This window comes from Tachysurus vachellii, chromosome 26, assembly GCF_030014155.1.
Source record: "Tachysurus vachellii isolate PV-2020 chromosome 26, HZAU_Pvac_v1, whole genome shotgun sequence".
In the NCBI taxonomy this organism is placed as follows: Eukaryota; Metazoa; Chordata; class Actinopteri; order Siluriformes; family Bagridae; genus Tachysurus; species Tachysurus vachellii.
In genome coordinates, this window is record NC_083485.1 from 3,653,734 (window position 1) to 3,680,760 (window position 27,027).

The window sequence follows — 27,027 nt, forward strand, 5'->3', positions numbered from 1 at the left end:
GTTGACCATGCAGAATGATCCCAGTACCATTGACCAAATAAACAGGCCTTTTACCCAGTGATTTTCCAAAAACAAAAGGTCTCAAAGGGAGTTCAGACCTCATGTCAGGGCACAGACAGCCTAAGCTCCCCTGGCACAGAGCAAGATAGCTGGGTTTACAATATCTGTGCCAAGAAACCAGAAGGCCATTGGGTACTATTGATCCTACATGGCAAAATTTCTCCTCTTTAAAGCCTGTGAAATAATCCATCCGGTGTATTTGCGAATGAAATCAGACCACCGGTTTAGATGGAAGGCAAGACAACTAACAGTGGAAAGTGGGAGGGACAGAATGAGGCGGGGGGGTCGGTGTTGAGAAGCAAACAGTTTACATCATTGTTCCAGAAAGATCCAGTGTTGTATATAAGTAGACAAGCAGGACAAGCATCAGGTTATATTTAGGCAGCACTGTGCTGTTTAGAGACAAAATGGACATCGCCATCCAGCATCCTTGGTTCCGACGCTCCTTCTGGCCATCCTTCTTTCCCAGCCGGATCTTTGATCAACATTTTGGGGAACACATTTCAGAGAGTGATGTGCTGGCTCCCTATCCATCGCTATACTTCCCACGCCCTTCCTTCTTTCGCTTGCCCAGCTGGATGGATAGTGGGCTCTCTGAGGTGAGGACATACTACAGTACATTCCTAACACAGTCTTCTACAGTTTGGTTTCGGCTAAAAGTTTGCTCTGCGATTCTGGTTCATTTGCTGTTATTCGAGTGCAGTGCAGACTCTGAGCTCTCTGTTATTTTATCCAGAGCTTGGAATGACTATAATTTTAAACATATCACCAGAATAAAAGGGGATTTCAGATATTTCTTTTGCTTGTCAAATGAACAACTCTAGAGACGTGTAGTTAAACACAACTCTATCTGTATCTTTATTTCCTGTGTATATTTTTAATGTATTCTTTATTAGATGAAAATGGAAAAGGACCGCTTTACCATCAGTTTGGATGTAAAGCACTTCTCACCCGAGGAACTGGCTGTAAAGGTCTGCGGAGATTACATTGAAGTTCATGCCAAACATGAGGATCGCCAGGTAAATCTATTTACCAAAATAGAATCATCAGCCTACAGATATTGAAAGGAGTATAAAAATTGTCAGTAGGTCTACAGTAGATCTTAAATGTGTCTCATGCCTTGCAGGATGACCACGGGTTTATTTCAAGAGAATTCTCCCGAAAATACAGCGTCCCAACTGGAGTGGACCCAGCCAACATCACATCATCTCTCTCTTCTGATGGTGTCCTGACCATCACGGGACCTCGCAAGCCCTCTGATGCCCAGGAGCGCTCTATAACCATTACCCGCGAAGATAAGTCTGCCGTGTCTGGCCAAAAGAAGAAGTAAAGCTGCAACGTGTTATCAAGTCTGCCATCACTGTTTCCCCTGCTGATCCACTGTGCTTCCCTGCAATTATACTCCACTATTGGAACTGATCAGGCGCTGAAGGGAATGTTAAATACTGTATGTATCGGTCCAATTGGCTGGTACATCGAAACTATTTACACCACTGGTATAATTTTTTTTTGGTTTTGTTTGCACCATGTGGCTGCTAGTCATAGAAGACTTCCACCAAACAAAAGGCCTTTCTTGTTTTACGAAGCCAGTAAAAACCAAACAATGGCTGCAAAGAGTTTGTGAGGGTTTACGTGTAGGACGCCTGAGCTATTGAGCATTTGTTTTGATGAAAACAATAAAACATAGCACGATAGAATTTCTAAACCTATAATCTAGTATCTCAAAGAAGTGCATGGTTTTGATATTCTTGTGTTTCAAATGCATCGAATACGAGGTGATGTTCTTGGGTATAAAGAAAAAGGAAATTTATTCAGTGATTTGTTTCCTGTTCACAATGAACTTGGGACCAGAAAATACAAAGAAATCAGATGCAGGTAATTGAGGAAAGAGGAAATGCTGTTGTGAAAAGAAAAAAAAAAAATGTTAGTTTACTGCTCCTGTATGACATGTGGTGACTGGAAACCAGAGAGAGTTGATAAGATTCTAAAGGAAGGTATATATTCATTTTTGTCACACATGTAAATGTGACAGTGAAAGTAGGTACTGTATTTGAGTGGCTTGGGATGGAGCATTATCGTGTACGAGTATAACATAATGATATCAAGTGTTACCACAGCAATGCCTCACTGACAAAGCTGCTAAACTGTAACTGATTCGTTCATTTTGTGACGATGCATGATACAAATAAGAAAAAAAAAAAACATGTTGTTATCCAGATTCCTCACATGATCTCTGTGTTCGCCATTGCATACTAAATACCAAAGAGGAACAAATGCAGGGAAGCACAAAAATCAGCGTTTGAGTCCCAGTGGCCTTTTTACACTGTTCTGGTCCCAGCATTTCCTTTGAAACGAAACATAAGAGCAAATTACTAAACTGATTTCAGATCAGTGAAAAAGGCTTACTGTACATCCTACTGCTTTGTTAGTTCCCTGCTTCAACATTCCTGACTATTCACACCACACTACCAAAGAAAATATAGCCAGAACACTCTGTGTGTGTGTGTGTGTGTATACTCATGGCTACAAATTATTAATAAATCCTGTGGTCATTTAAAGATGAAACATGTCTGAGTCTTTTTCTATCTACATATATTTCTATCTACATACTATCTACTATCCGAGTCTTTTTCTTTTCTACCTACATTTTCTATCTCTTTTCAGCTGTGATATACTGTACACTCACTGGCCACTTTATTAGTTACACCTTACTAGTACCGGTGTGGTCTTCTGCTGCTGTAGTCCATCCGCCGCAAGGTTTGACGTGTTGTGCGTTCAGAGATGCTCTTCTGCTTACCTCGGTTGTAACGAGTGGTTATTTGAGTTACTGTTGCCTTTCTATCAGCTCGAACCAGTCTGGCCATTCTCCTCTGACCTCTGGCATCAACAAGACATTTGTGCCCACAGAACTGCCCTCACTGGATATTTTCTCTTTTTCGGAACATTCTCTGTAATCCCTAGAGATCTTTGTGCGTGAAAATCCCAGTAGATCAGCAGTTTCTGAAATACTCGGACCAGCCCGTCTGGTACCAACAACCATGCCACGTTCAAAGTCACTTAAATCACCTTTCTTCCCCATTCTGATGCTTGGTTTGAACTGCAGCAGATCGTCTTGACCATGTCTACATGCTTAAATGCATTGAGTTGCTGCCACGTGATTGGCTGATTAGAAATTTGCGTTAACGAGCAGTTGGACAGGTGTAGCTAATAAAGTGGCCGGTGAGTGTATGTAAAAGTTTAACAATTTACTGTATGTGCCAGTACTAACAAGTGATACAATACAATTCTTAATACAGTCCTTTTTAGAAGAAATAGGGTTGATTCATTAGTACCTAACAATACACAATGATACAAGCAGTGATGACAAGAATTGTATACCAACCAAGAATGATGACAACATGAACTGCTGTTCCAATTTAATCATGGAATTTATACCCTTAATCCATGACATTCTACCATTCATTCATTCATTCATTCATTCATCTTCTACCGCTTATCCGAACTACCTCGGGTCACGGGGAGCCTGTGCCTATCTCAGGCGTCATCGGGCATCAAGGCAGGATACACCCTGGACGGAGTGCCAACCCAACGCAGGGCACACACACTCATTCACTCGCACAATCACACACTACGGACAATTTTCCAGAGATGCCAATCAACCTACCATGCATGTCTTTGGACCGGGGGAGGAAACCGGAGTACCCGGAGGAAACCCCCGAGGCACGGGGAGAACATGCAAACTCCACACACACAAGGTGGAGGTGGGAATCGAACCCCCAACCCTGGAGGTGTGAGGCGAACATGCTAACCACTAAGCCACCGTACCCCCCAGCACTTAACATCTTTAACAGAATAAGTCATGTGCTCTTTACACAATACAGAGACTGTACACAACTCGACTTTATTGAAAGGATGTAGATGAGTTTTTTTTTCAGAAGCGACGCACATGCCCTACTATTCATTTCATCGATAACTTTTCAGGAATTTCCAGATGAGTGACGGCCACTGAAGTCCAATTTATAGCAGGAGTTCGGCACACGCTTGGTGTGAGGTGGATCCATCTCAGGCTGGTGACCTGGAAAGCTTCTGGGTTCTTTCTTAAAAGCTGTAACACCACAAAACAAACTAGATAAAACTAGTACAATTTATTCACCGGATTGAAAAAGACATCTAATTAATTTATTTATTAATGATCTTTATTTGATTGAATGAATGAATTAAACTAAAATATCAATCATACTCACAACTGTAAATTGGCGGTTTCTCTTCTTTGTTATAGCTGGATGAGTACGTAGTGTCAAAGTAATGAGAAAACTGCAGAAATAAATTTTGTCTGTGAAACCTTTGTCAGTCGGGTCAGGGTAAATGTTAAGCGTCGACTTATTTACATCTTGGTGACTGGACTTTGCGATTAAATCAATACGTTTAGGCACTCCTTCATTCATTTATCACGTCTGCTCAAATGTTGGAAACTCCCTGCCATTTATACATACTGTACACACACACGGTAGGAATCTCACACGGTTTAAAAACCACAGATTTTCCCACCGTTCAGTAAAACTGATTAGACTCCTTTCATGAACAATGAAGATAACTTTCATTCACTGATAACGACTACTTCCGTATCATACTGTTCCTGTTAAAAACATTATATAAAGTTTATCTATATCGATCTTTTCCTTTCAAGATCAAAGTCTCGAAAAGCTTTACACACGAAAGATTAGAAGGTTAAGCCAGTAGCTTATATCACATCACAGCGCTGTTAAAAATCTGTACTGCAATTAGTCTGAAGGTGTTGATTCATTCGAGTTATAAGCAGCTTTCACAGTAATAACAGTTGTAATTCTAATCACATGTTTATATCGTTAACTCGGAGCTTGTGCAAGAGCATGAGGAAGTTAAGATGAACCTAATAATACGTTTTCGGTTCTATAGTAACGGCTCATATACAGTATCGGCTCATGTACAGTAAAATCTCATGATATAAAACTAATAATAAACAGATTTTGGTGGGGTGACTTTGTTAGCAATCCTTAACTAAACGTTTATAAGGAGTCTCGTAGTCTGGGAGCCGTAGCGCCGTGTTTAAGGTGTTGGACTACTGATCAGAAGGTCATAAGCTCGAATCCCAGGGCCACCAAGTTGCTGCCCCTGAACCCTTAATTGCTCAGCTGTATAAATGTAAGGGTTTTTTTACACCTGGTCATTTCATGCGTTTTCTGTGATCAGGTAGCTATCCGATGGTAAAAAGACCAGGTCTAAATGCCCTCCGAAACGTTTTCGAGACGGATATAAATACGATCATTCGAACCACTTCAGGAGGTGGTCTGGGACGCATTTCAGATGAAACTGGACAGGTGTAAATGAATGTGGTTGTTCAAGCCACATATGTCACCGCTATACTCCTCCCAAACAGAAGTACGTCACTCGCAGGTGATCTTTCACCCAGGTGTCTCGTCGGGTCTTAAAATGCGCTGCTGCTGCCAGCGAAAATGCAGCAAACAGTAAACGCTGTTTTTTGTAGCATAACCGTCGTAACAAAGACGTTTTTTCATCTTCTTTTTGATTGCATTCTGAAAACCGCATACACCAAAGCGTGTTCCATTACAATTACCCCGGAAATGAGGTCAAATATATTTGCATTTCGGGTGGGAGTAGAAAGATCGGATTGATATGGAATAGTTTTAACAAATCAGATAGCTATCGGATCAGAGAAGTGACATGAAGTGACCAGGTATAAAAAGGCCCTTAATCTGCATTCACACTGCAAGTCTTAATCCTCAATTCGGATATTTTGCTCAGATCTGATTTTTTTGTTTGGCTGTTCATATTACCTGTTAAAATGTGGCCTATATCAGATACCAGTGTGAACTGTTTGCTGTTTCGAACTGACCCGCATGCGCAAACGAACAATAAGAATGACGTCACACGCAGCGCGCCGTTGCGCTAAAGTTGCCGAGGTTATGGAGGAAGTAAACATTTTCACTTTTCTTTCTAAATGTTTGTGTAATGGCAGCACAGAGACGCAGTGTTTTGAAAATTTTCGGATGTCGAGGGCAACTTTTGATTATTTGATCCATTTTGTAGGCGTAGTCACGTTTGTGTGTGAACTCGCTGGCGCATAATTGTGACAAATGTCGATGTAGATTGACGTAAAAGTCGCATCAAATCCACCTTGGTTGTTCACACTGCGGCCACATTGGAAAAAATCAGATTTGGGTCTGATTCAGGACCACATATGGAAGTGGTCTGAATCTGATTTGAAAAAATCAGATCTGGGCTAGATTTGAGTGTTCACACTACTCCTGAAGAAGTCGGACCTGGTTACTTGACCCCAAAAAAATCAGATTTGAGCCACTTTTACCTGCAGTGTGAACGTGGCCTTAGTTTTGGATAATGATGGAAATGTGAATGCAGTACAAACCTGCGACGGCAGGGGGCGTCGTGATGTTTTGGTTAAACTGGTGTCGAATCTTTTTTCAGACCAGTTTCCAATCAGGGTAGCAGGTGAATATGCTTCCTCATTAGTAGAACATCTCCAGCCATGTTGTCGAAATTTTTCTTCTTCAGTGAAATCACGCCAAACTTCACCGTGACCAGAAGCCCGTAGCATATAATAAAAATCCGAACCGGTTTCCATGTCTAAAAAAAAAAACTATTTTGTAGCTGAAATCCGAGAGTTTGTGCTTTAAAAAAAATTCAACTAGAAACGTAAAAAACAGTCAAATATAAAGTGATCTGAAATCACCTCAGGAGAAGAAGAACAGTCTCGCGCACCTTGTGTTGTCATTCGTTCCTATGGATACTGCAGACGCTCACGTGCAGCTTAGGTTTTACCGCCTTAAAGCACTTTTACCGTAAATACGTCAAACAGCTTAAATAGCGCACTTTTTACCGTAAATCTTAAGTGGGCTTTATTAAAAAATATAAAAATACGCTATTTAAGATTCAGTTCTTTGGTTATTGTTGATAATCACGTGACAGAAATAACAACTTGGACGTGGTTAATAGCAGCTGGCGTTTATTTGGTGTAAAACAGTTTAAACAGTGTGTAGCTACTTTAAATTGAAGTCAATTAAAGAGTGTTTTTGCTAATGAAGCTGCTGCAGAAGTCACTGTTGGGGAAAAAAGATGCTTGACATGGTAACAGAACTTAAGGTGCAAGAAAATAACATCCTCTCACTTGGAAGGATCTCATGGGAAGATCTCAGCATCTCATGGGCAGTAGAAGTCCCATTTCTGAAGAAACAAAAACATATTGCACATGAATTTCACATCGTTTTTAGGACGGATACAAATAAAAAGTGCATTACACACATTTGTTTTGACTTCAACCTCAGCCGGCATTAAAGCGTGGGTCTCTTCGACTACACTGCTGGGGAAATAGCCGAGACGAGCCTCCTGCTCACCATAGTATGATCCTTGGACCTGATACACGTAAAAATATGTGGTTATTCTTTTTATTTTCAAAAAGGATAGAGAATAAACTTTGCTAAGGGATGTAGCCTTCATAAGCTAGGCTTTGCAATGTGTACACGGACTCGGATGTTCTTATAAAACTACATTTGTCAAAAAGTTTCCAAGTTTAAAATCTAGGTCCTGTGAACTATTACAATCCTGAAACTTACACTGCCAGACCAAAATAGGTTGCCCCGGTCTTTAAGCATGGCGTAGACGTAGACGAGTTGGCCTTGGTGGATGGGAATGAAGTGACAGTCCTGGGGATAATAGTCTTGAATGGCTTTGGCAATAAGGATAGGATCTGGGGGCAAATAATGGGTATTGCATATTAGACACATTAAATATGTTTATATTGAAAATCTGGTATGTGTTTAGAATTTGAAAAGTTAGGGTGCATAACAGAAGACCTTGCTAGTGCAGTTCCAATAGTGTTTAATAGGAGAAAATGATAATCAATAACAGTCAGGTTCTACTGTTGGTGCCTAAAAAAAAAAAAAATGCAAGAGCTTCTTTTCTCATTCACCATTTTTACTGAGTTATGGCAGAGACTCATCAGTATGCGATGATTTTTTCTTTCAAAACTTCTGCTACAGGAAAATCCTTGAAACCGGTGTCTGCTTTTATTTTGTATCAGTATTGAAAGATATACAGTGGCATTCAGGGCATTCAGCAAATCTACTCGGAATGATTAAACAACATAGCATTGTACTGACATCTGGCAGAAGTATGACTACAAATGATTATCTTGCAGGTTAATACTCACGGCTGCATTCTGCATCAGCACATAGCTTCTTGTCTGAGAGTTTTGGCATCTGTCGTCCCGCCTGTGTGTGTAACGGCAGAAGCAAGAGCAGCGCCCAGATAGTGTAGTGTCCCTTCATGATTGAAATAATCAGAGTCTGCATTGGGTTTGGGGGAGCAGAGCTGGGGCAGAGGAAGGAATCCGGTTAAAGCCCTGCCTCCACACCACTCCCACTAGCTACTGCAAACAAACAGGGTGGAATGATGGTTAAATGCTCTTCTAGGAAGAGAAATCCTTACCTGGGAGCATAGAAAAGGTGTAGGGATGTATTCATAAACAGTTTAAAGGATAACAGTTTCTTTAAACATGTTGATTAAAACTCACAGAGCATTTTAGCACTATGAATATCAATATATATTTCAATATATATTTATTATTGAATTATATTGAATTATTATTTTATTATTATAATATATATTGAATATATATATTATTTGCATCACACCTCTGAGGTTTGGGGGTTTGATTCTCTCCCGTGTATATGGATGGTCTTTCCACGGATTTCCTCCAGGTACTCTGGTTTTTTTCCCTAGTCCAAAGACACATTTACAGTTGACTGACAGGCATCTTTAAATTTTTTGTGCAGTTGGGTTAATACCAGTCCACGTTGTCCCTTGCCTCATGCCCATGGTCCTATTGGAGGTATAGACTTCAGGTACCTCATGACCCTGTAAAGGATAAGCAGTGAAAAAAATGGATGGATGGACATTCAATCAAAAACAATATCTAAATTCCTTTTTCTACTAATAATTTAGCCATTGCTGTTTCAATATAAATCTCTACATATATTTATATACCCAGTGTAAATATTAAGTAATTGGCTGATATAGAGGTCTTTAAAACTCTTGTTATGTAAGGAATATAAATCTATACTTCATCACATCTAAGGAACACAGCTTTATTCAAAGATTTCTCCAGAAGCATAAGCATCCGGATCCTACCAAGGGAAAATATGCAGGACTGAGAACAGGAAGTATCATGGAGGAGTTCCACAGGCTCTTGCTTGTGTACTGATACCAAACACACTCGCACCACTGTTCTGAGTCCCCCAGCACCTATAGCCAGACAGTCTGCATGCTCAGCCAAGACCCAAACAACTCACCTTCTCACAGGGCAGAAAATAAACAGACTGAAATTCCTAATATGAGCCACTGGAGTCTCGAATGCTACGATTTATTTGGAAGTTAAAATGGCTAGAATTAATTTTGATTAATGTCATTTTAACGTATATCAAAAACCTTATATATATATATATATATATATATATATATATATATATATATATATATATATATATATATATATATATATATAATAGAACAAATTACAATTTCTTCATGATAGTGTAAAAAAAAGAGGTTTCCTATTAAATGTGGTAAATGAGGATGAAAACCTTTGACTACTATTTGGCAGATCATGAGCTCAAATCCCAACACTGCCTTTAGCAAACTTTTTAACAGCGAACTATTGCTTGAATAAATTAAGGTAAATGTAAGCTGCTCTGAATAACGGGGTCTGCAAAAATAAGACACCACAGGTAGATCATTGTTTTACCTTCTTAAACTAAGGATTTTTTTGTCTAAATTGGCTCAAATTGTTTTGTTTTTTTAAGCACCATTTACCATGTGCACCATTCACTTCAAAGTTAGTCTGCCATTTTGTGAAATTCTGAAATCCCAAACCCAAACCAGATCCCATTGACTGAAGGTCTTTGAATTGCAGCTACTTAATTTTTTGTTTTTGTTTTTTGCATTTACCGCTGCAACATGATTGATTAAAATAATTGCAATGTTCAGTCAGTGTTCCTAATAAAGTGCCCAGTGAGCACATTGCCTTGCAACTCTACAACACAGTACCTTCTGAAAAGCCTGAAATTTAAAATTTCACAATTTAAGAATTGAGAAACAAACAAATATCAAAGTTTGTCCTTTATCTGGCCACATTCATAGACATGAACCAACTGCACTGGTTCTATCCATGGCTTTACTGGGTGATTTCGTCATCAAACAAGCTCACCTGAGAGAGTCTTTTGCAATGCTGTATCACCTGCATGAAGCACCTCCCCACTGTTTTTGCATGATACCAGTTTCATCCCCTCCCACCTGACGAGAACATGAACAGTGGGTGGAGCTCGGGTGTTAACTGGAGAACTTTGACTCCAAGGAAACCACCAGTGACTCCCTTGAGCTATACACAATAGCAGTGAAGCAGGAACTTGCCAGGTAAGAAAAACACTGGTAAAACATCCATTACTTCATAATGTTACTTATCTGAAATGTGAGGTTTGTCACAGGTTTTAGTTTTGTATTGTGTTGTTGTTGTTGTTGTGGTGGTGGTGTTGTGAATATTAAAGCTGATATTGGTTAAGGTAAATCTGTGATAGTCACAGAAGAATTTATGGAAATTAGCTTTAAGGTTCTGAATGTGATCTGTTATCATCTGCGTCCTGAATGACAAAGAGAAAAAGAAACACTTGCAAGAAAAACCTTGGATGTTTGTTCTGTGGAATGATTGTTAGTTTTGTGTTAGAATGGCACAAGCTGTGAAAAAGAATGGACACTGTCAGAAAAACAAAACCAGTCTGGCAGTCTTGAATGACTACTGGAATGTGAAGGAAACACTACTGCTTTTGTTAGCTTGCAGTATTTGCTTCACAAAAGTAGTTCAGAGACAACAGACAGGCACTAGGGGATATTTTTAGCTTCCTTCTCTCAGGTGTTCTGAATCACACACAAATCTAAGCTATGTATTGGGGGTTTTACTTGTAAGGGATGAAGATTATTGTCATTTGGTTGGGCTTTTTGTATTTTTTTTAGGGTTTTAACCTGCCGAGTGTCGCATCCACAATGAAGACGTCAATTGGCATTGAGAGCTGAAAATGATACTTGACTTTTCATACAACAACCAAACGTAAGGAGAAGCAACCCAGCTTGCAACCGCACAAAAAATTGACCAATGTTCTCAACAAGAAAGGAAAGCTTAACATCCCCCAGTTTGGATGATTCGTTCTTTCCTTTCTCCTCATCCACCCCTGTTGCCCGGCATCGCATCCTGGGTACGGGGGTCAGAGCAAACAGCCTGCTGGCATCGCACACAGACCATGACAGCAGCTCAACTATGCTGGAGAAAGATCTCATCCTGGCAGCTGAGGTAGGCCAGGCTCTTCTGGAGAGGAACGAGGAGCTGGAAGCTCAGCTGGAACAGATGAGGAGAGATGTGGAGGTCAGGGATTCCTCAGTGTTTCCTTCATTAACAAACATGAAGCTGCTATGCAAAAGTGGAACACGGTTCCTTGAGTTCTTGTTTGAGTTCTGAAACACAGTTGTTTTTTTAAAGTCAGCTCAATCATATGCTAGAGAAGAGAAAGGTTGTCTTTGCTTACTGTTTACAGCTAAAGTAGGGATGCCATGTTCTATGTTTTATTTTTTTGTCAATTTGAAAAAATGCTTAGTCACACTTGTGGGTGGAAAGTGGCAGGTCTGGATTATTAGACATGACGTAACACTACAGTAATTAAGCTCAAGATAAGGTTTCATTTCCTTAATGAAAAACACACATTTACATTCACTGTGTTAGCTTCACAGTGGCACTACAAACTTTGCTTAAATAACCATGATTCATTATGGTGGGTGTTATACAGTAGGTTACACCTCTTTTCTACATATCTCCATCCAAATATTAGCATATTCTGCTCACTGCTAAAATCTTGGTCATTACTGTGGCAAAATCATAAAGCTAGCTAACTATCCAGACTTTTAACTTTTTTATTTGCTTGTTTCAGGTTGCGAAGCTATACTAAAAAGGAAATATCTGTTAAACTGTTGGTCACAAATGCAAATGGAATGTTTTTTGTATCTATTAGCCAACTCCTAACTACCGCTAAACGTAGATGCTGTTGCTAGTCGTCTTTGTAAAGTAGCATTACAAAGCATGCAGGTATTAGGAGTTGCCTAGTTAATTATGATGATTAGAATTAATTTAATTATAAAAAAAAGTTTTCACTGTAATCGTAAGCAAAGCAACATTTGAATTTTCGTTCTGTGCGTTTTTCTATGTAAAATATTTAAAAATATATTTGACGGGTGTAAACGCTTACGAGATTGTGAGATATTGTTAGATTTTGTGTGCTTTACTGATTAGTCTGGCCTTCTTTTTTTTTGTCTATTTAAAAAAAACTTTAACTAAATAAGGAATAAAACATTTTTAGGTCATAAGAAAATAATCAAAAACTTGGTCATGAGAGGAAGCAGAGTTGGTTCATTTCCACTCCTGTGTTGATTATTTTCCAATAACAGCATGTCCTGAAGTGTTTTATTCCCTTTATATTGAACTGTTACTATAGTAACGGCTGTTTTGTGCCTTACTATTAATATTCATAATATGGAATATAATTTTTTGAAAAGTCATGTGCGCAGTCTATGATAAACATGGAAGATAAGTTCGTTAATGCCGCTATATTTCAGGCTGTGCAGCAGGAGAAGCACACGCTACAGAGACACCTGGAGGTACGGGAACTAGAGGCAGGGCAGCGCGAGGCAGAGCTGCAGGCTGATATCGCTGCACTACGGCAACAGTTTGACCAGAAGCACAACCAGGTAGAAGAATCAATATGGCTAGCATAATAACTGTGCCATGATGTGCTTTTATATGTGTTTTCCTTGGTGTATTTTTGGAAAAGCCAAAAATTTTTTTACTGTAAACTCAACCAGGGTCGGGACCGACGGCGTGAAGAAAGTGAGCAGCTTGCACAATTGTCCAGTCATAACCAGAAGCTTGTGGAGCAGTTGGCTGAGGTGAGCGATCGGAAATTTCGAAATCGTTTGTATTGTAGAAAATGTTGGTTTAACAATAGACCTGAGCTGGAGTATGTGTGATTAAATTTGCATATTCACACAACAAACCTTCCTCTGTAGTCACCGAATGACCAATGATGATTCCAGAAACTACAATGCCCAAAAGCCAGTTTTTAAATCTCTTTTCTAAAGTCTGTGGGTCTAATTCTGGTTATCTGCTCATCTCTTTCTCCCAGGCAGTTTCGGTGGAACACTCACTACGCCTTGAGCTGCGGACTCTGAGAGAGGAAATAGAGGACACGAGTTTCAGCAGATCAATAAACTCTGCTTGTCTGGACACACTGCAAGCTGAGGTACGCACACAGGCGACTCGAAATGAAGTCTCATTTCTCATTTTTGTGAACCCAAAAGCTGTCCATTTCAATGGGACTAAACTACTGTAAGTGCAAAATACAGTAACAAAACAAGATCAGAAAAATGACCACAAAACCAAAAATTCTACACTTAAATCTGAAACATGGCCATGAAACCAAACACACAACAATTTGGAAAACATGACCAAAAAACAACAGCAAAATGAAAAAATATAAGCAAAAAAAAGCCCACAAAAGCAAAACATGACACCAAAACTGAAAACATACTGTAGCTGCTAATTCACTTAAAACCCGAAAGGTTCTTCTTGAGCGTGACGTGCTTATTGCTGATTGGCTACGAAGGAGCCGGAGGATATTTCGGTCTTCTTTTTACTTCTGATATTTATAAAAGTGTCCCATTGTCAACAAACTAGCTCATACTGTAAGTTTATTTTGTGAAAAATTAGAGAACACAATGGCAAATCGTAAACTCAACAATTACACTAATATAGATACCATGTTGCCCTGCGATGGGTTGGCACTCCGTCCAGGGTGTATCCTGCCTTGATGCCCGATGACGCCTGAGATAGGCACAGGCTCCCTGTGACCCGAGGTAGTTCGGATAAGCGGTAGAAAATGAGTGAGTGAGAGATATCATGTTGATTATAATGATTCTGTTTCACTATTGAACAGAATCGAGTGCTAAAAGAGCGATGCTCCAACATGGATAAACAGCTGAAGTCATCAGACGAGGACAACGAGCGGGTGAGGACGGAGAGAGATGGACTGCGTGCGAGACTTCTCGAACTACAGTCCAACCTGAAGGAAAAGGAGGGTGAGGTGAGGAGAGAAGGGAAAAGGGAGTTCGGTTCTAAAAATCATGATAAACAGCGGCATAAATCTCGTTGAAGTAAACTAGTAGAAACTTGTTTTTCCTACCATGACTTTTATGAGGTCGCAGGTCCTGGTGGTATTGATAGAGTCTAGATTTGCTGATCTCTGCCTTACAAAATGCCCTCTTTTGTGAGCAGTATGTTACTTAAAACTGTCTATTTACTTAGACAGCGCATTCACTGCTACCATTCACCAGCAGCAAAATTTGTAATTAAGTCAAAAAGGAACATTTTTGTGGGATGTCTCTGGCTTTTCCACAGCTGGAGCAGCACCAGACTGAGATGTTCCAGTTGCGCACCATGAACCGGAGCCTCCAGCAGAGAGTCCAAGCGTTAGGAGAAGAGGCCAGTCTGGAGGAAATCACGTGCTTCCCGCTTTCTCTACAAAGTGAACTGCAACAATCTCAGGTAGCACTGCAGATATATATATATTTACATATTTATATATTTACATTGAATTTACAAATGCATATATATGTTTAATGTGATTTGAGTAACATTAACACAATTTTATTTTCTGCTTTTGGAAATCTAACGTGATTTGATCATGTATTCAAATACATGTAAATAAACTCATTTATTTACATGAATAAAATCAGTGCTCTATTTGACATTGTTTATCACCAAACAAAAATACTATAGATACATTTCCCTTTGGTACCAACATCCTCATGAGATTACACAATATAACTAGTTTAATTTAATGTCAATTGATCACACTCACTCTACATTGTTCAATCTACTGAATAAAACATGTTTAAATTAAGTTTAATATAAGCAATGAAATCATGTTTTATTGCGATTTGTAATGTATTTTATGTGGGTTTTTCTTACATCTGACTATCCAAATATTCCTGTATTTTTAGGGCTGTTAACAAATGATTAAAACACAACAAGGTGCAAAGAATTTCAATTTGAACTTTCTTTGAGAATTTCAGAGCCTGAGTATTAGTTTTGTGTAATTAGTATTATAGATTTATATCTGTTTTTTCTTCTTACATTTATATGGAATTGTGCATTAAAAAATGTTTCATATATTTACCCATTGAATGTCATTTGGTTCAACAGGCCAAAGAAAGCATCTTGGCCCATTCTGCTGTCCTGCAGGAGAAAGAGGAGGAGATTGAAAGGCTAAAGAACGAGGTTGGTTCACATTTTCACTGCATCTAAGTGACCAGTGGAACAGTGACCTTTAAACTGGCAGTGGTCTATGTTGATTGGTCCAGGATCATTGGTTGGTGTCAGTTGACATTTATTTGACAACTGAGACATAGATCAAGGCAATGACATATGTTGAGGAACATCATACTTGGTACATGGCCTCCAGCTGAAAAAGTCCATTCACTTGGATTTTTGTGTCCATTAAGTGAATACTTGCACAAGCCACTTCAAAAGAGTATTTGCTGCTGATGGTCACTTAAAGGTGGGGTCTCCGTCGTTTGAGAAACGCTTTAGAAAACTGCGTTCGGGCCACCAAACAAAACAAAAACAAAACTAACGTGTAGCCAATGAGCAGAAAGGGGTGTGTCTTGTCAATATGGGCGCAGAGAGTGTTCAGTGCGCATGTGTGACATTAGCAGAAAGCGGTTTTAACATTGACATGGAGGATAAAAACAAAGAAAGGCTTACGATAAGGCAAGAAGTAGGACCCGTGTTAATATAGGATCAGCTTTCCTGCCCTGGAGAGAACTGAACATCTTCCGTGTGAAACGGAGCTAAACCTTTCACGGTACAACACACAGTACTACAAAAACACATTTTTATTACCATAGCATTACTCATTGAGTTCATTTATTGATAAAATTATTCCCTCGGTCAGCTGCCCCAACAGGTTCCGCCATAATACTTGTCTGGGTTATACTTGTCTGGTGTATGTGTGGGGCGGAGCCATCAAAACAGGGATGGGACCCATTTGGGTTAGGGGCGTATTTGTTTTGGTGATTTCAAATGTCAACATTGGCTTTCAAACAACGGAGACCCCACCTTTAAGGCTAAAATTGACTCCAGTATATTTTTCTGCACTAGTCCAAGTCAAGTTTTCTTACAGTTGGCTACAATCTTCAGAAAACTCAATATATTATTTTGTAGCCTGTAGTATTGTAGTGATATAAGTTCTAAATATATCTGAATATCTCCAAAAAGGCTTGTATTTTCTTAAACAATCTTTCTACAAATGATACAATACATTTTTCCATTTTTTAACTCCCTACGTACTAATGTCACAGCTCTACTTTTTTGTGTGTTCTGCATATTCATAGCTTGAATCCAGCCAAGAGGAATTATCGGCTCTTAGAGAGAAAGTGAAGACGTTCTGCAGCGATCCCAACAAACCACCATACAGGCAAAGGACTCAAAATTTTGTACCTTTCTAGTCAATATAATTTCAGAAATCTCTTTATAAGTTACTGGAGAAAAAATAGCAACAAGATAAAACCAACCAAAGAGTCCAAGAGAGATACACTTTATCTCATTTGTCCTCCTTAGACCAAGCGTAACTAAGTTGTCAGACATTTTAGGAATGTCTTGCATTTCCAAGGTGTGTAAAATGCACAAAAAACACTTGCTACGCAAACATCAAGTACAAAACAGCAGTGTTTGAGGCGTTAAGCTGTTTGGATTGACGCAGGTGTAGTTTCGTGTGTTGCCTAACCGTGTTTCCCAATGCAGTGGTTTCAAGCTGTTACTATGTTGTCATCACAGTGCCTTGGAGGAAGAGCTGGCGTTGGCAAGGCAGGAACGAGACATGCTCAACCAGCAGCTCCTCAACACCATCAAACATAAGGTGGCGCTCTCTCAGGAAGTCGAATCATGGCAGGTGTGTGAAAGGTTTCCTTCTTCTGCAGTACCACATTTTGGCAATAGATGGAGCTGTGTGAAAATTTACAATATAATGTCATAACTTGTTTGTTTGTTTGTTTGTTTGTTTCATTATATTGGTATGTTTAAAGAAGAAGGACATTTTAAATGATATAAGTATTCAATTATATTGCTAGAAAATTGGGCTTGTTGAGCGATGTTCAAATACTGGTTTTCTTGTTGTTATCTCGATCATTATTATATTGATATTGACCACCATATAAATGATCATAATAATACAAATAATAATCATTATTATTTTATTCCTATGACAACAGACTTCCTCTCAATGTTCAAACAGCATACCATTAACTGTGCACCACTTTCAGCTTAATTTCCTCTGCCATACCTCCATCCTGGTATACTGTCACACCCATAGACAGAGATACGGTCACTTTTCTGGCGTCATGATGTGGTTCTTAGTTATTCATAGAATTTCTGTGCTTTGTCTTTGTTTTTAATCTTCTCTGCTCCTTTTCTCTTTTGTCCAGGAGGACATGCGGCTGGTGATATGCCAACAAGTGCAGCAGCAGGTACAAGAAAGGGGTAAAGAGAAAGAGATGACGGCATCGCCTCTGCAAAGAAATCTTCGCACAAGCAGGTCGTTCCGAATACCAAGAGAGGATGGGAAGAAGAGCTTCTTCTCTTCCTTGTTTGGAGGGGATTAAAAAAAGTTGAACCCCAACACAGGATGAGGACACGAAACTACTGAAAGGATGATGACAAAGTTACAGCTACTGAAAGGAAGAGGACACAAAATTAAAGAGATGTGTTAAAACTTCCAAAAGGAAAAGGATGTGAAACTACTGAAAGGACGCATTACAGAAACAACTTTTCAGATAATTACTGAAAGGAGTTAGAGGACACAAAACTACTGAGATGACGAGTTAGAGGACACATAACTACTGAGAGGACGAGTTAGAGGACACAAAACTACTGAGAGGACGAGTTAGAGGACACAAAACTACTGAGAGGACGAGTTAGAGGACACAAAACTACTGAGAGGACGAGTTAGAGGACACAAAACTACTGAGAGGACGAGTTAGAGGACACAAAACTACTGAGAGGACGAATTAGGACAAAAACCATCACTTAAATAATATTAATAAGTAAACACATTATAATGGCATGACATTCATGTATATTTATTTTGTCTGTATTCCTTCTTGATGTACAAAATATTATACAACAAAAGTTTCTTATTGCATCACTGTTGATAAACACCTTTTATATATATATTTAATGTCTTAGGCTTTCTTCATGCTTCACAGATCATAAATATTTCCGCCATTAATGAGGTAGCAACTGATTTCAATCATTTTGACACTTCATAGCACCCTAACAAAAAAGCTTTTTTTTAATAATTTAGCTGAGAATTTCACATTACTTCATCAATCATGTCTTTATCACAGATGTGCTGTGAACTTTTTTTTTTTTTAAAGCTCGAATATGGTATATAAACAGAATGAAAATGCACCACAAGGGGGAGCTTTTGTACACTCACACTACCTTAATATGCTTGAATTCATGATACATGAATTCCCAAAACACACCCTATAAAAAAACATGTTTATGTATATTTACGTTAAGGTATGTTCATTCAACACATTCATTCCAAACCCTGGTCTAGAAGAAACCGTTGTGTAGAGCAGTCTAAATTTAAAAGCTACTTCCATACAGTACATTATAATTAAATCACTCTGGACAATTAAAAGCCATCAATCATCTTTGGTAAAAAATGTGCCAGACAATTTGTCAAATCCAAATTGTTTCACTTTTAGAGTTGTTTGTTTTCCAAACGTTCCATTCAGCCACCTGAGTATTCCACTCAAAGCTACATAGTTTAGCTGGGTTGTGAAGATGAGCACACAAAAATAGCACCATGTATGAGTTTTGAAAATTGTACTCTTCATTGTTCGATGTTGTGATGTTGTAAATTGCGCATCCAACGTGGGTCAGGTCTGGGCTCATAGTTGCTTCCGGAAACAGCATCAGAAAACAGACTTTCCGTCTCTGCTTCAGATTCTTTATTCTCAGAATAACAAAACGAGGACTTTTCATCAAATTCAAATAGTACGGAGTCATTCATATTTCCAGTTTGACTTGTGTCTACCGAGTTGAGTTGAGAATGACTTGAGAATGAGTCTGTATTTAGTGTTAGGCCATCAGAATAACATTCCGCCTCTGTCGGATATTCCCATTGTTCCTCCATCTTCGCACATGTGCTGTACAAATCAGGCACCGGAAGCATGTCCTGATCTGCCACGTCCACAATTTGGGAAAAAAGACCTTCCTTGTAATTTTCTTCAGACCCACCGTAATAGTCTTCTGCCAGTTCCTGATGCGTAGCCTTGCAATCATCTGTAAGTATCTGTGAAACTGGTAGCACTCGGAGATCCTCAGGGTTCAGTATTCGGACCACTAGAGTTCCTTCAATAATCTCCTATGAGGGACATGAGAAGGAACGGAGTATAATTATTGTAGTTTCGGGTATCTTTAATTCACAGAAACTTAAAAATAAATTTTGAAAGAATTTCTGTACAAACATCTACATAAAAAAAAGATTTAGTTATATACTCTATACTTTATATTATATGAATAAGTATTTATAGATTTTAACTAACATACCATAGCTTTGGGAATGTAGTTGTTCTTTGATGGCTTCACATAGTAGTAAATAAAAATCAAACCGAACACTGCAGGAATGGACAGCAGTGGAAAGACCACCACAATTACCACCCATACTTTTCCTACTGAAACATGAGAGAAGTAAAAGATCATGAAGAGAGAACCACAGTGTTGTGAATCACGACTTATTTATTTATTTCACGGCTGTGATGAAACCTTCTAAGGATTTAGACCCCTTTGATAGATTCGACATTTTGCGTTTTAAACTACACACTTGCTCACACGTAAAATTCTTAAAGTTGCTATATTTTTTACGGTTGCCGATAAAATCCAAGTCTGGTGCTTTTCATTCTCTTCTCTAATTCGTCATGAACTCACCAGACCATCTACCAACACTGACTTTTAAAACTGATGCTCCAACTTCCATGTATGTGGTTCATACCATTTGGATCCGGATGCAGAAAAACACACATGGTGGTGTTCTTGTTGATTTTAGATCTTTCTTCTGTAAGGAAGGCATGAGCATTGATGCAGTAGCTCCCAGGTGGCAGATTCACAAAGTTGGAAGTCCTCGTAGTAATATTCTGTGCAATATGCTTCTTGAATAAAGAGAAAAAAATCAACAATCCCCCTTGTGAAATCATGCAATCTTTAACTCTCACATTTTGAGTCTTTAGCAATTCACCTGCAATACTTATCTACTTTCTGTTTAAAAACAACAACAAAAAGTGAAAAAGCTGTAATATGTAAGCATTAAAATATGAGAAAGTTCTGTAAAAGGAAAACAATCAACCGTAACAGTAAGTTTTATTTGCAAAAAGTTAACCATTTATTAATTTGTCTATTTACAGTTAGATTCATTTTTGTGTAAAATACAACATCTTTACCTTAAGTGCTTAGGTTATTGATAAATAAAGATTAACTTAAGAGATATCGTAACCATAGCAACAATTTTATTTTCAGTTTTGTGTGTCAAATAATAATATTACATAATAAAGTTGTAGACTTTGATTTTCCCTCTGACCAATCTGACCAATCAGATTAGAAATTCCAACAATGTGCCTGTGGTTCTAGGAATGTCTGGATCTCCAGCTTGTATCACGCATTAGTGATTAGTGAAAAAAAAAAAGGATCAGTGAATACTGTTTTACCTCTGATTTGTTGTTGGAGATTATTTGATAAAGGTCAACGGAGAATTTCATCCGCACTTCCATCAGCGACTGGAGCGGATGGCTGAGAATAATGCATATGGAATTTTGTAGAGCGGACACGCTCAACTTTGGGGCACTCAAAAGAGCTGCAAGGTAACCAGAACAACTTCATTCAAAATATAGAAAAACCATCCATCTTGACCTCCTCAATTCTGTTTCCCAGTCCATGCTGATGAAATGCATCCCAACGGTATGATGCTACCACCACCATGCTTCATTGTGATGATGGTGTTCTCCGGGATGTGTTACTACTCATACTTACTATATTGATAAGGCTGGAAGCTACGTGGCAGAAGCGTCCATTCTGACCGTTCTTCCTCCCATTCTGCTCCGACTCTGACAAAATAGTCTGTCAGAACTCTCTTGTTGAAGATGAAGTAGCATTCCGTCGAGGTGATGTTCGTACAATCTCCGATTTGATGCCAAGTTGGCAATAAGCTACAAAAATAAATAAATAAATAAATAAGATTTTCCTTCCTTTTAAGATTTGCCAGACCGTCTACACATTTTGTTTCATTTACACTAGAAACATCAGCAACAGCCATCGCAAACACAACAGAGCAATCATGGGTTAAATAAACGTATACTCATTCACTAATACTACTGCCGAACTGCCAACGATCTCTCAGGACATGTTCGCTGTTTGACATTTGATTCTTTAGTTCGGCACTAGAGAACCTCAGGTGTGTAAAATGCAATGTTTCACAGGAGTGAAATTGTGAAAAATTATTTTTAAAAAGTTAGAATGAAATGAAAGAAAATAAAAATGGAAATAGGTTAAAAAGAAAAAGAACAGGAATATATAAGAAACAAACTTATCCATGCATTAGGAGGAAAATATCGAATGGCTTCCATCTTATAATGGAAAAAACACTAGAATTTCAGTCATTTCAGATTCGCTGTGCTTCCTCGTGTGTTTTTAGTGTGTTTCTGCTTCCTGATAGCTTATCTAATTTTAGATTTAGTCATGAAAACTTGGTTTAGTTATTATATTGCAGTATGAGGAAATAAAAAAAATAAAATAAAATAAAAAGAAATCCTAAATATTATTATTTTTAGAATTAAAAACACATCCCAATATATATATATATATATATATATGAGGGATGTGGTAGCCTAGTGGTTAAGGTGCTGGACAACCAAGCAGAAGGTTGTGAGTTTAATTCACATGTCTGCCAGGCTGACACTTCTGGGCCCCTGAGCAAGGCCCTTAACCCATTAATTGCTAAGTGGTATAATGTATGTCCCTCTGGATAAGGGCGTCTGCTACATGCTGTGAATGTACATATATGTTCTTTTACATGCTGTTCATCCAGTTATAGCTATGACGCATTTCTCTTTAATAATGTCAGAATCTGGGAGGTGAGGCAAGGTTAACGTTACACCCTCATGTTGATCACTCTTTTGACAATAACAAAACCATGTACTGTGGCGTGTTCTCCATAACCCGAAAAAGATCTCCGTCCTGAAGACGTCCCTGTGTCAGAAAAGTCACACCGGAGGCTCCTTCCAAAATATATTATGTCTTCAATATTATGTCCCAGACATAATAAAAAATATCTGCCCTGCCCCATACATATCGCCATGTAAACAAGTGGCTGCTAAAGTAACTACGATGTATTAGGAAGCACGAATAGCAGAAAGCTTCTCGTACAGGATTTGAATCAACATTTGAAGTAAATACTTTAAGTTCGTAATCGGAAAATGTTTGAAGTGAATGAAAATCATGGCAGGTTTCGGTCCCTAGAGCAGAAATATAACCAATGATTTGTCAATGTACTTATTTAGACTTACAAATTGTCAATGTCTACAAACTCGAGGGAGTATCTGGTTCCTTTTGGGTTCCCTGGTCCAGGAAGCCAGCGAGCCAAAGCCTTGAAATCCAGCAACTCCACACTCAGGTTGAGCGGTGGAGACAGAGAACCTGTCACGGCACGTTAAAAAAAACTGTCATACCAAAGTAAGAGATAGTATCTGGGTGCTGCTTTAAAAGTGTCAACCTGAGTTATTTACATCGTCTAATTATCACATAGATCCCTGACACCATGAGAACGCTTTGTTCTACTGCGGTTTGTATTGTACTTCCACATTATGTGTTACTTTGCTGCATATTTTATGTTAATCTCTGAAGTGGTTGAAGTTCTGTGGTAATGATCATGACATAGATGTAGTTCCAACAACAGGAAAGATACCCATCATCCCTCATTCTCACATGTCCTTCTGCAGTTCTTTCACGTGACCCGTTTGAACTAAAGACTGCATGGAAACATCAATAATGTATCTGGTGTATCAGTATTTCATCGATTTTTTCAATGTAACTGGCCAAAAAAACAATCCCAGGAAAATTCTACGTGATCCACCATCATGGAAAGGTTGTCCAAGGCCCAATGGTGTGAAATTTTGTGAAATGCACTTGTTGGAAGAGTTACAGTATGTTTTGTGTGCCTCTCTTCTCAACCGTTTATTATTAAGAGATTCAGTGTGTCACAGGGCTCTCAAGTTTTGAAGACAGGCAAGCGTGACATCTCCAACCCCCAACCCCCCCCCCCCCCCCACCCCCACCCCCACCCCCACCCCCACAGGGAAAAAAAACACAAAAAACAATAATGGGGAGTTGTGTTAGGTAAGGATCGCTGACCGCAATTTAACCAAATACAAAGTATTTGTTGAATTTCCATTTATTAATTTGTGTGTGTATGTGTGCACGCGCGTGTGTGTGTGGGTGAGAGCGAGCGAGAGAGAGAAAGAGATTATGACTGGTGTTGTTTATTGTAAGTGTTTGTTGCCTTTTTGGACTCCTTTATCATTTGTAATGTTGCTCCCATTTAAAACAGCTTGGCTCAAGCCCAGACATTTTTAGGGTCATGATTGTCTCATTTTTGAGGTTTTGTTCAAACCGACCATCGAAAATACCCTCGCTAATGAATGTTTTTTTTTCATTGTTGTTGCGTTAAATCTTACCCAGATAGTGCTATTTTCTGATTGGCTATTGTGTAGTCTATTGGTGAGGACTGATACTGTACATATCGGGTTCTGCGGCATATTAAATATATGATAAATAGTCAAAAAGTTTTTCTGCGTATGAAATACGATGTGTGGCGGGAGAGCGTGATAAAAGACCGAAATGAGTGACTGTCACTCTCAATGCGTGACACTTGACAGCCCTGGTGTCAGTATTTATTTTATAGCAAACTTTCTGTAGGAACGTAAAAACCTTAGCCGCTAAGCTACAAAACTGACAGTAATGAAGTCTCCAAGCAACTCTTTTTTTTTCCCCCCGTTTTTTTTTTTTAAAGTTACAAAACTTATAGGAATGTAGTCTACAATCTATGCTTTGTCACCTTCATGCAAAACCTACCCCAAGCACCTTTAACTGCTCTGATCAGATGAATAGATTTGTTTAGATTATTCCACACCAGCAGCGATCTTCAAGCCTGAAGAAAAGTCATGTAGAAAAGCCAGACTTTATCGATTGTTGGGATAAAGAAATAAGCCTTTGTATGTTAATCGTAGTCAGATTCATGCAGGGTGATTAGTATTGTGTCATGGGGGACATTTTGGGGACAGGAATTGGTTAGATAAGATCAAAGGACTATTAACGGGGATATTATGGCATGATGTGGCTTACATGTTTGTACCCTAACAACTGACTTCCACAGGATTTCATGTTTAAACCACGTTTTCTTGTCTGCAGTTAGCTTCAAAAGCAGGTGCGGTATACACAGAAGAAAAAAGGTTGAAAAAAATGGTAGAAAAATGTTATACCTTTTAACAAGAGAATGCAGTCGGTGTGTAAATGCAGGATTTTCACAGGATGTTTTTTTTTTTTCAGGCTTAATGCAAAAACAGAGACGTATATTTTGGCTACACAACATGTTTTGACTGAACATATTTCGGGGGAAGCAGCTGCGTAAAAAAAACCAAACGTCTAGTGTCTTGATAATATCCAATCAGATTTAAAGCATTTAACGTATAGAAAAGATCTACGATATGACCGTGATTTTATTTGATGTATATCCGCATATATGCGATTTTCATTACTTGAATGACTTTCTTAAAATATGATGTCAGAGTAGTGAATGAATTAGAAAATGAGGAAATATTTGATAGAAGCTTCAAAGCCAACACGCTTCCCTCTGTGTACTGAGCAAACAAAAGCCTCAAACAAGGAAGTTGAATGTCACAACACTGCAAATGTAGTCAAATCATTCAACCATGCGCGAGCTCAATATGGCATTCTGGGGTGACACTTATCCAGGTTTAATGTACCTTAAGTGCCATGATGTGTTTGGATTAATGTTTATTCCTTGTTATTTCACAGCTTTGCTTTCAGTCTATACAGTATATAAATATCTGATAATGTTCCTCGCCCTGTATTAATTCTATTGAGCGCCTCGTATTAGACACCTGCTGCGTTTTTTTTTCTAATGTCAGTTGTGTTACTCTTTCGAATCATTTGGAAATGAATGCCCAAATTATTTCTGATTCTGATCTAGTCTACGTTCATTTAACTACAGAATATCATCAGGTCGTTTGTCTCCCCCCCCACCCCCCCCCACCCCCCACCCCCCAAAAAAAATGATCTCTTGTCGCTTTACCTTCAGACGATGCTTGATAATTCAGGAGCAAGGCCAAAAGTGTGGCAGCCATGTGTGCCATAATGATGAGCTTCCACTGAGCCTCTGAAAAGAGTTTCTGCTCTGCAATACATACACACAGTACACTGTCATGTTTAAAACAAGCGTTACCTTTTCGAAATGTACATGTTGCTGGGATGAACATCCCTGACCTACATTTCTTGAGCTGCATGTCCAGGCTGGTCCGTTCTGCAAGCGAGAACTTGCCGTACGATTCAGGTTCAAACGCTCAAACACAAACTTATACTCACCGACAAAAAATACGCAACGATATCCAGACTTTAAGGCTCATTGTGAAGAACAAAAGAGCGCACCGTCGCTGAAAGAAAGAAATTCTCCTGAATGAGATCAAACGTCCGCGTGTTTGAGGGTAAAACACACTCTGCAGTAATGAATTGTGATTCCATTTTTAAAATGATTCCACTCATGATATAAATACATAAATGAATCTTTATCCTGTAGAGTCGAATCCATCAGCAACACAAAGCACCACCCTCTGACTCCAGCCTCAACTGCCTCGTATTATGGCAGATTTAGTCATAAAAAAAAAAAGAAAAAAAAAAGCAACAAACGTTCAGACATTTCACTTAAACATCTGAAACTAGACCTTCCTGCCAGACAGGTACGATCTCATCCGTCCGCATTGCGCAGCACAGCCCATACATCAAGGACGGTTCATCTATGGAAAGCACAAAGGAGATATGTCCTCGGTCAGGGAAGTTAAATCAGACAACACTCGACGACAGTGATGACAAGTGGGGGAATAAATCAGCGAAAAAACTTAAGCCTCCTGCTTAGTGTTTCGAAAGAGAGATATTTCCTTTTAATAGTTTAGAAACCGAATCTCCAGGATAATGAGCATGTTATAAAGTACAGACTATGCAGGTTAATGCTTAACTGGCAAGCAGTCAAAATATCCGATATGCAGAATAAATAAATCAATCGATTGATCAATAAATAAATCAATAAATATAGACTTAGCATATGATCGATGTAGCATAACATAACACGTCATGTCCTTCTCTTTTATTAAATGTATAAATAAAACTCAATGGAAAAAAAAAACAAAATCCTTTTCATAATGTCAACTTCAAAATTATTGGCACCCCGAGATTAAATAACATGCAGTGGGCTGTATTTTGAGTGTAAACCTATACTGAGGTTGCATAGTTTCGTAACACATTTTGTTCCCATATGAAAAAAAAACCCACAAAGGTAAAAGCCTTTAAAAATCTCTGAATCGCTTCCTCTTGTAAAATGATCTCAGACCAAGCAGAACATTTTAAGCTCCTTTATATTCTACAGGTAGACGTCCCTCTTCCATTCACACAAC

At 38.7% G+C, this 27,027-nt stretch overlaps 5 protein-coding genes across 11 annotated transcripts; 2 read left to right on the forward strand and 3 right to left on the reverse strand.

The window, feature by feature from the left end:
• The first annotated feature begins 368 nt into the window (after window positions 1–368).
• Window positions 369–2,625, forward strand: cryabb (crystallin, alpha B, b). Its single transcript, XM_060862834.1, has 3 exons — window positions 369–659; window positions 957–1,079; window positions 1,187–2,625. Exons 1-3 carry the CDS (start codon window positions 468–470, stop codon window positions 1,388–1,390), a joined length of 519 nt encoding a protein of 172 aa, XP_060718817.1. The 5' UTR covers window positions 369–467; the 3' UTR covers window positions 1,391–2,625.
• Window positions 2,626–3,980: 1,355 nt separating this feature from the next.
• cfap68 (cilia and flagella associated protein 68) lies at window positions 3,981–6,850 on the reverse strand. Its single transcript, XM_060863170.1, has 3 exons — window positions 6,485–6,850; window positions 4,305–4,374; window positions 3,981–4,165 (listed from the first exon to the last, which is right to left on the reverse strand). Exons 1-3 carry the CDS (start codon window positions 6,698–6,700, stop codon window positions 4,038–4,040), a joined length of 414 nt encoding a protein of 137 aa, XP_060719153.1. The 5' UTR covers window positions 6,701–6,850; the 3' UTR covers window positions 3,981–4,037.
• Window positions 6,851–7,082: 232 nt separating this feature from the next.
• On the reverse strand, window positions 7,083–10,398 carry mia (MIA SH3 domain containing). Of its 2 annotated transcripts, XM_060863059.1 has the most exons (6): window positions 10,340–10,398; window positions 8,769–8,991; window positions 8,285–8,445; window positions 7,689–7,822; window positions 7,378–7,488; window positions 7,083–7,299 (listed from the first exon to the last, which is right to left on the reverse strand). In XM_060863059.1, the coding sequence occupies exons 2-6, from the start codon at window positions 8,867–8,869 to the stop codon at window positions 7,276–7,278; spliced, it is 531 nt and encodes a 176-aa protein (XP_060719042.1). In that variant the 5' UTR covers window positions 8,870–8,991; window positions 10,340–10,398; the 3' UTR covers window positions 7,083–7,275. The 2 variants fall into 2 exon arrangements, with proteins under 2 accessions (XP_060719042.1, XP_060719043.1); XM_060863060.1 differs by lacking the exon at window positions 10,340–10,398 and having other exon boundaries at window positions 8,285–8,503; window positions 8,769–8,856.
• Window positions 10,399–10,422: 24 nt separating this feature from the next.
• bicdl2 (BICD family like cargo adaptor 2) lies at window positions 10,423–18,456 on the forward strand. Its single transcript, XM_060863058.1, has 11 exons — window positions 10,423–10,545; window positions 11,140–11,545; window positions 12,787–12,918; window positions 13,033–13,116; window positions 13,353–13,469; window positions 14,163–14,309; window positions 14,624–14,770; window positions 15,431–15,505; window positions 16,621–16,703; window positions 17,063–17,177; window positions 17,710–18,456. The coding sequence occupies exons 2-11, from the start codon at window positions 11,279–11,281 to the stop codon at window positions 17,884–17,886; spliced, it is 1,344 nt and encodes a 447-aa protein (XP_060719041.1). The 5' UTR covers window positions 10,423–10,545; window positions 11,140–11,278; the 3' UTR covers window positions 17,887–18,456.
• crfb12 (cytokine receptor family member B12) lies at window positions 18,348–26,345 on the reverse strand. 6 transcript variants are annotated; one of them, XM_060863057.1, is made up of 8 exons: window positions 25,946–26,342; window positions 25,656–25,757; window positions 22,852–22,981; window positions 21,320–21,495; window positions 20,998–21,143; window positions 20,289–20,445; window positions 19,847–19,971; window positions 18,348–19,661 (listed from the first exon to the last, which is right to left on the reverse strand). In XM_060863057.1, exons 2-8 carry the CDS (start codon window positions 25,714–25,716, stop codon window positions 19,128–19,130), a joined length of 1,329 nt encoding a protein of 442 aa, XP_060719040.1. In that variant the 5' UTR covers window positions 25,717–25,757; window positions 25,946–26,342; the 3' UTR covers window positions 18,348–19,127. The 6 variants fall into 6 exon arrangements, with proteins under 6 accessions (XP_060719040.1, XP_060719039.1, XP_060719038.1 ...); XM_060863056.1 differs by having other exon boundaries at window positions 25,656–25,752; window positions 25,851–26,342; XM_060863055.1 differs by having other exon boundaries at window positions 25,851–26,342.
• Between the last annotated feature and the right edge of the window lie 682 nt (window positions 26,346–27,027).

What these genes read in the sequence shown, in the direction of transcription:
- cryabb (XM_060862834.1), top strand. Translation starts at nt 468, where the DNA reads ATGGACATCGCCATCCAGCATCCTTGGTTCCGACGCTCCTTCTGGCCA. An exon ending in TGGATAGTGGGCTCTCTGAG is followed by an intron (nt 660 to 956) that starts GTGAGGACATAC and finishes ATTCTTTATTAG; the next exon opens with ATGAAAATGGAAAAGGACCG. An exon ending in CCAAACATGAGGATCGCCAG is followed by an intron (nt 1,080 to 1,186) that starts GTAAATCTATTT and finishes CATGCCTTGCAG; the next exon opens with GATGACCACGGGTTTATTTC.
- cfap68 (XM_060863170.1), bottom strand. Translation starts at nt 6,700, where the DNA reads ATGGAAACCGGTTCGGATTTTTATTATATGCTACGGGCTTCTGGTCAC. An exon ending in GACGCCCCCTGCCGTCGCAG is followed by an intron (nt 4,375 to 6,484) that starts GTTTGTACTGCA and finishes TTATTTCTGCAG; the next exon opens with TTTTCTCATTACTTTGACAC. An exon ending in GAAACCGCCAATTTACAGTT is followed by an intron (nt 4,166 to 4,304) that starts GTGAGTATGATT and finishes GTGGTGTTACAG; the next exon opens with CTTTTAAGAAAGAACCCAGA.
- mia (XM_060863059.1), bottom strand. Translation starts at nt 8,869, where the DNA reads ATGTGTCTTTGGACTAGGGAAAAAAACCAGAGTACCTGGAGGAAATCC. An exon ending in CAAACCCCCAAACCTCAGAG is followed by an intron (nt 8,446 to 8,768) that starts GTGTGATGCAAA and finishes CCTCTGCCCCAG; the next exon opens with CTCTGCTCCCCCAAACCCAA. An exon ending in ACCTATTTTGGTCTGGCAGT is followed by an intron (nt 7,489 to 7,688) that starts GTAAGTTTCAGG and finishes TACGTGTATCAG; the next exon opens with GTCCAAGGATCATACTATGG.
- bicdl2 (XM_060863058.1), top strand. Translation starts at nt 11,279, where the DNA reads ATGTTCTCAACAAGAAAGGAAAGCTTAACATCCCCCAGTTTGGATGAT. An exon ending in TTGTGGAGCAGTTGGCTGAG is followed by an intron (nt 13,117 to 13,352) that starts GTGAGCGATCGG and finishes TCTTTCTCCCAG; the next exon opens with GCAGTTTCGGTGGAACACTC. An exon ending in TGGACACACTGCAAGCTGAG is followed by an intron (nt 13,470 to 14,162) that starts GTACGCACACAG and finishes ACTATTGAACAG; the next exon opens with AATCGAGTGCTAAAAGAGCG.
- crfb12 (XM_060863051.1), bottom strand. Translation starts at nt 25,866, where the DNA reads ATGCAGCTCAAGAAATGTAGGTCAGGGATGTTCATCCCAGCAACATGT. An exon ending in TTATCAAGCATCGTCTGAAG is followed by an intron (nt 22,982 to 25,655) that starts GTAAAGCGACAA and finishes GTGCCGTGACAG; the next exon opens with GTTCTCTGTCTCCACCGCTC. An exon ending in CTTCCAGCCTTATCAATATA is followed by an intron (nt 21,144 to 21,319) that starts GTAAGTATGAGT and finishes GTTACCTTGCAG; the next exon opens with CTCTTTTGAGTGCCCCAAAG.